The sequence below is a fragment of the Copadichromis virginalis genome, linkage group LG20 (assembly GCF_057382275.1).
Source record: "Copadichromis virginalis isolate Kocher_CV1m ecotype Utaka linkage group LG20, C_Virginalis_male_GT1.1, whole genome shotgun sequence".
In the NCBI taxonomy this organism is placed as follows: domain Eukaryota; kingdom Metazoa; phylum Chordata; class Actinopteri; order Cichliformes; family Cichlidae; genus Copadichromis; species Copadichromis virginalis.
This window is the reverse complement of record NC_140637.1, coordinates 5,286,400-5,292,399: the sequence shown is the minus strand read 5'-3', so window position 1 is coordinate 5,292,399 and position 6,000 is coordinate 5,286,400. Positions and strand designations below refer to the sequence as shown.

Here is a 6,000-nt window from a genome sequence, read left to right as displayed (position 1 = left end):
GCGGAGTGTGTCAGTGGGTGTTCCTGTGCTGTGAACGAAGATAAGATAAGATAATAAGATGATAAGAAATATACTCTTACTAATTATTAGAGTTGAAAAGTACTTTGCTAAGCAAAATTAAATGAGGTTCAGTTGGAGCTTTAAACGTTAACATAAAGGTTCAGTTGGTGATGCATGTAAGTTTCACACAGTAGAAATGTGTATTTATTTTTTATATTGGTTTTATTCAGATTTTAGTGTTTATTTGTAAGTGTAGTTTTTATTTGCATGATTTTATGCTGTTTGTGTCACATGTTTTTAGTGTGTTATTTTACATTGTTTTAATCCACTGTGGATTTGCTGGGCATGGGAGAAATTAGCTGATTGTGATCACTTGCTGAGGCATGGGTGTGTCCAGAGGTGTCCTATCAGCCGTTTATAGGACTTATGAAACGGAAGCAAGCTGAGCAGTGGAAGCAGAGAGGCCCCAGATGGGAAGAGGAAGGCAGGAAGGCCAAGCCGAAAAGAAGGGTCACACCCCCACGATCACGCAGCGGAGACTGGAGACTGACCGGTCAGCGTGATGTGGCGACCCAGTCCCGACAGCAGGAACGGCGACAGTAGGAGACAACGTGTGTGATTGACAGCAGGGTAGATGTATACCACTGCCTGCATTTGTCAGTAGTGTCTCACTGTTGTTCACTGGGTGCAGCCGTGTTGGGAGAGGGTCTCCATGGCTGTAAGCCAGGGCAGCTTCTGGGATGATGGTTCTGGCTCCTATTTGTTTTTACTTACAGGGCAATTTCTTACCCCACCCCCAACCAGTCGAGGCAGACGGTCGCCCCTCCCTGAGCCTGGTTCTGCCGAAAATGGAGTTCTTCCTTCCCACTGTTGCCAAGTGCTTCGCCATAGGGGATCATTTGATTGTCAGGGCTTTCTCTGTATTATTGCACAACCTTTATCTTACCATATATTGCAAGTTTATATGTTGTGAATTGGCTTAATGTAAATCAAATTGAACTGCATTCAATTAAAACTAAATATTATAACTTGTAATCAAATCTATTCAAATGTAAAGTCATCTCACTCAATTTGGACAACTAGCACTGAAAAATACACTGCCATCCTCTGTTTCCCAATTAGCAGACCAGAGGTTGCTGTTTTATTCATGACTCAATACTTGAATGGTTTTATCCTGTTTATAAATAAACAAAAATGACATTGCTTCATTGTATGATTAATTCTTTGTCTGTGTCAGTCCTTAATACACAAACATGTATACAATAATTCTAGTTGCCATAGTCTCCGGAGATCCTATGCTCCGTTATCTCATACTTTTCTTCACTGTTTACCTCATTCTGCCCAATAAAATGTACAATTTTTTGTAAACAATGACTTGCTTTATGGCATTAAAAACAACAAAAAAAAACAACAACTTATATGAGGACGTACTTTAAAAGAAAAAAAATGACATAATGAAGTAACAACTTCCTGGGCATTATCACCACTTTGCATTATACAAATCAAGTAAACAAACACGGGGCTATTTATCATCTAACTAACTTTTGGGTATGTGGGATAAAAGGATAGGAGCTTCAAATGTTGTTATCATTCTAGAGTCTTTACCTTACAGTGTTCAGCAACTGCTGTGATTTGGTGCTACATACATAAACTTGAAGTGAATTAATCCACCTGTTCACAGGAGATCACAGGAAGATGACACCAAACATCAGAAGATCTTATTGTGTGCCACAGTAAAAGGGTGGTTTCTTGGGACTAAAGCACAAAAACTACAGCAGAAGCTCACATAAAGCAGGAAATAAGCAGGCGCCACTTCATCTGCTAATGCACGTTTTGCACTTTTATTGTTGCCTCATTCACTAACAGTTCAATGGTGCAAGATTACCATACACAGAATTAGGATATCTGCATGACACATCTATGCTATACAGCGAATGGATTATAATTATTACAAATACAGTAAACATATTTACATTTTAGTTCAAGCTCCATACAACACAGATATTTACAAAGTAAGTATGAAAATGAAACCGGTCTGACAAATAATGTACAGCGTTAATGATGTTTTTGTTTTGTTTTTTCCTTTTCTTTTGGTGAACAAATCTGAAAGGGAGCGGGGTTAACTGATATTAATTGTCAGAGGGGGAAGGTGGGAAATATCATGGCTAGTTTTGTTTGAAAGGCATCAACGGAAAAACAAACACACACACACAGAAAAAAGTGATGAGGTGAAGAAAGACACAATAAGTGTGCTGTCGTTTTAGATGTCACAAGCTACTTTGTATAGTCCTATATCCCTGATATTAGAAAAAATAAAAATGAGTTAAAATACACCTTTATTTTGATAGAGTTCAGATGGATGCCTAGTATGACTAATGAGTAGATATCCTCAAAAAAAACCCCAAAAAACCCAACAGACTTCTAATTCACTCAAACCGCTTTCTAATAAACAGGAAGCACTAATGTAACTCACCTCCTCAGTCGAGGTGCAGGGGTTACATTTTAGGTCTCCTTTTCCTTTCCCCCTCTCTCTTACATTCAAACCCTCTCCCAGTTCACACTAGAACAGGCCGCCACACCATCATTTGGTTTAATATGAGTGGAACAACTAAACCGCACAGACTTTATTTGATCAGTTAGTTGAACCTTTTATTAATATGTGCAAAGAGCTGCAAACTAATATATATACATTGCAAACAATAAATACACAATCCAAAATAAAAACACCTCTGCAAATGAAGTGAAAACGTTTGCTCTGGCAGCGCTTCGCATCAACATGTATATGAGGTACATTGCACTTTCGAGACTTGATCTGTGCATAGGTGCATCTTTGATGTGCAGCTCAGAGATCCACAATCCAGCACGTTTCTGTTTCTCTGACCGTCAGGCTGGCTGACCCGAGGTCACGTCAGCGCTTCATTTTTTTATCTATATGTAACAGACAGTTGGTTCCTCTCCTTCCACGCATTTCATACGACACAGCAGGCAGACTGCTGGTTGGTTGACCAGAGTTTTTTTATGCCTGTCTGCATTAACACATCTCGAGAGGCGTAGGTGCCAAAAAGTGAATCCGGAGCCGAATGTAGCAGCTGCAGCACGGCACACAGAGCAAATATTTTCATAGGGTAGTATCAGAAATAAGACCTTTGAATATGTAGTCCCTTTAACTTCTTTCCTTCTATTAAACCCTTTGAGAAACAGCTATCCAGTGTACTCCTGATATGTGCTCTTATCATTTGTTCCTGATGATCAAATACAATCCTGGACTCAACATATGTGGCTGTGTCTCTGTCCTTGCTATAGATATGTGTTAATGTGCAAAATAAGGTTAAAAGAAATTAAGAAATAAATGCCCTCCGTTACATTTCATAAAAACCTTCATTGTGGAATGATTAAAAGCGTAAGAAAAAAAAATAACAATGTTAAAATAAAATAAAAATATGAACACAATGAGAGTTAGATGAGGTTTTGATTCAAGAATAAGAATAGAAAAATGAACACATGGTTCCCTGTGGTGCTGCTGAACACGAGTACTTCACTTCAGAGATTTCAGCCGACGCTGGTGTGACAGCGAGGGGAGTCATGGGACTACATCGTAATCTGTCCTGCGGGCCATTTAAAAGCAGCTTTGCTGGCTAACCACTGGCGTCAAAGCAAAAAAACTAAAGAAACATTGCACCTTCATTCTTTTTCCTTACCTCGTCCTAAACTTTCCACCGTGTTTTCTTTGCATCTTTATAACAAGAGTGTAAAGTTAATAGCAGTAAATGTCAAGGCTTTCTGATTCTCAGTGAGATAGAGCGAGCTAGAGGAGCAGAGAGGAATGTGTTAAATGAGGGTTAACTACCACACTGATCCCAGAACAGACCGCATGTACAAATCAAGTTCTCCCTCTAGTTCGTTTTCATCCTCCTAGTCCTCCTCCTCTCCTTGTAACCCTGTTTTTATTCCTTGGGATGAAAAAGCAAAAAGGGGCCCGAATCTACTCCTGCAGGAACAATCGGTCATTGTTTTTTTTTTTTTTTTAACTGCTGAGTTATGAAGCGATCCTCGCTTGTTTGTCTCTAGTTAGTCTGCAGTTTTTATGTTAACACAAATGCATGAGTATTTTACTGACTCACTAACTGACACTGGCACTATCGGGGGTTTAGAGGCGGCGTATGTACACAGATTGAGGAGGATCTAAGTATGACGTGGATGACAGAGGAAATTGGGCGTGGCCCTCCTGTCAAATTTCATTCCCACTTTGAGTTTTTGTTTCAGAGACGGTTCAGCCTGATGCAAATCTCACTGCGAGAAGAAAAATACCCTATAAATCTATTAGCAGCTATAGTTTAGGTAGCAGAGCGTAAACTAACACGTCACTTGGAGAGATCTGTAGATTTTTCCTTCATGGTTTCAAATGTAAGCTGGCTGATTTGGTTAATTTTTGTTTTTTGTTTTAAACCGAGCAAACCTGGTCTTCTCCTGAGGACTGCTGCAGGTATCATGCAAGCATTTTTAATTTAATAAAAAACCAACAACAAAAAAACCCCAAAATAGAATGAAACTCATTTCCGGAGACAAATAACACTGATAGAGACATTTTTTTGTACAGATGATTGGCAAACGGAAAGTTTCTAAAGAGTCGTGCACACACAAGTAGACTACTACAACATGCTACTTAGTTAGGGGAGTTTGGGAATGACAACGAAGCGGAACAAAATTAGACCCAAACATTGTCATCGAAACAAAAACACAAAAAGCTGAGGGGAGGGAATAGAGAGGAGGAAAGCTAAGTTGGCAGCGGGGTTGCTGGAGGGAGGCGGGGAGGCAAAAGTTCTGTGGAACTTAAACGTTTTAGTCGCATGAAAAGAGACTTAAGCCACAAGTCTACTTACAAGAGAAAACCGTCAAGAATCACAATGATTAATAAGTTTTAACACTTGGTATTTTCAAAGGCTTTTCAGAAAGGATGGAAGCGGTGGTTTTCCCGCTCCGCCCGCTCAGTTCTTCGTCAGGCCGCTGCGCCGCCTCGCCAGCTTAGATCTGCGGGGAGAGTTTTCCGTTGTGAGGAGGAGGAAATGTTTTTGAAGGGTGCAGAAGCTGCACGTTTGACTGTGGTGTGAGAGGAGTGTGTGTGTCTGTGTGTGTGTACCTTATCGTTCCTGCTAGCAGAGGATTAAAAGCGTACAGCCAGTCGTTCATGTCTTTCTCGTTGTTGGCCTGCAGGAGGATGCCTCGATGTTTTGTGCACACTGCAAATGTGTTGGGCGTCTGAAAAGAAGACATCACATTATACTCATGTTCATTCAAATGATAAATCCCAGTGAATTTGCCATTTCAGCAATCCACGTGTCCAAAACTGAACAACGTGCACCAAAATAATTTGAATAAATTCTCATTAAAGAAAAGCGTGTTACATCCAGCCTTACCTTAAGCATGGCCTGCTGGTCTTCGCTGTATTCCACCTGTGCTGTGGAGAGGTTGAGGACGCCTCGCTCCACGGGGTCCTTGTCGCTGTTGTAGATGAAGACGTAGGGCCGGCGAACAACCACAAAATGCTTCACCCATGAGTTAGAGCGAGGCTCCATGAAGCTTAGAAAACCCTTCTTGGACACAACAGATCTGAAAAGAAGAGATTTTATTCATTTATTTATTTTTTAAGAGAGCGCTTGTTTTCTGAGGAAGAAGCAGAGTTGGTTTGTTTTCCAGCTGAAATCATCCAGGCTCAGGAATCAATCCACATCATTTCTGCTTGAATTAGAGAACACGAGTATCGACTTACATTTGGTCTGTGAGACACATGTCATAGTGACAGTATTTGGGTTAACATGGCATTACTCACCCTGGTCGCATTTCTTCAATATCAGGCACCAAGTTGAGGAACTCGTTCTTTGCAGCCCGCGCAAGGTAGGAGGTCTCCAGAGTGGGAACCATCGGGAAGTTTTCATAGTCTGAGCAGGAGGGACTGGAGGCACGTGAGCTGTTCTCAGGGGTCCTTTAACACAAATCACACCA

General features: G+C 40.8%; 1 protein-coding gene across 12 annotated transcripts in view; it reads right to left on the bottom strand.

The window, feature by feature from the left end:
- Positions 1-1,819: 1,819 nt before the first annotated feature.
- The window catches only part of kif1b (kinesin family member 1B), a 67,666-nt gene continuing 63,485 nt past the window's right edge, over positions 1,820-6,000 (bottom strand). For all 12 annotated transcript variants that reach the window (XM_085444275.1, XM_085444264.1, XM_085444272.1 and 9 more), the window contains 4 exons: positions 5,828-5,980; positions 5,415-5,607; positions 5,138-5,256; positions 1,820-5,028 (listed from right to left, as the gene is read on the bottom strand). In XM_085444275.1, coding sequence (XP_085300401.1) covers positions 4,986-5,028; positions 5,138-5,256; positions 5,415-5,607; positions 5,828-5,980 — 508 coding nt within the window. In that variant the 3' untranslated portion in view covers positions 1,820-4,985. The remainder of the gene's footprint in view (positions 5,029-5,137; positions 5,257-5,414; positions 5,608-5,827; positions 5,981-6,000) is intronic.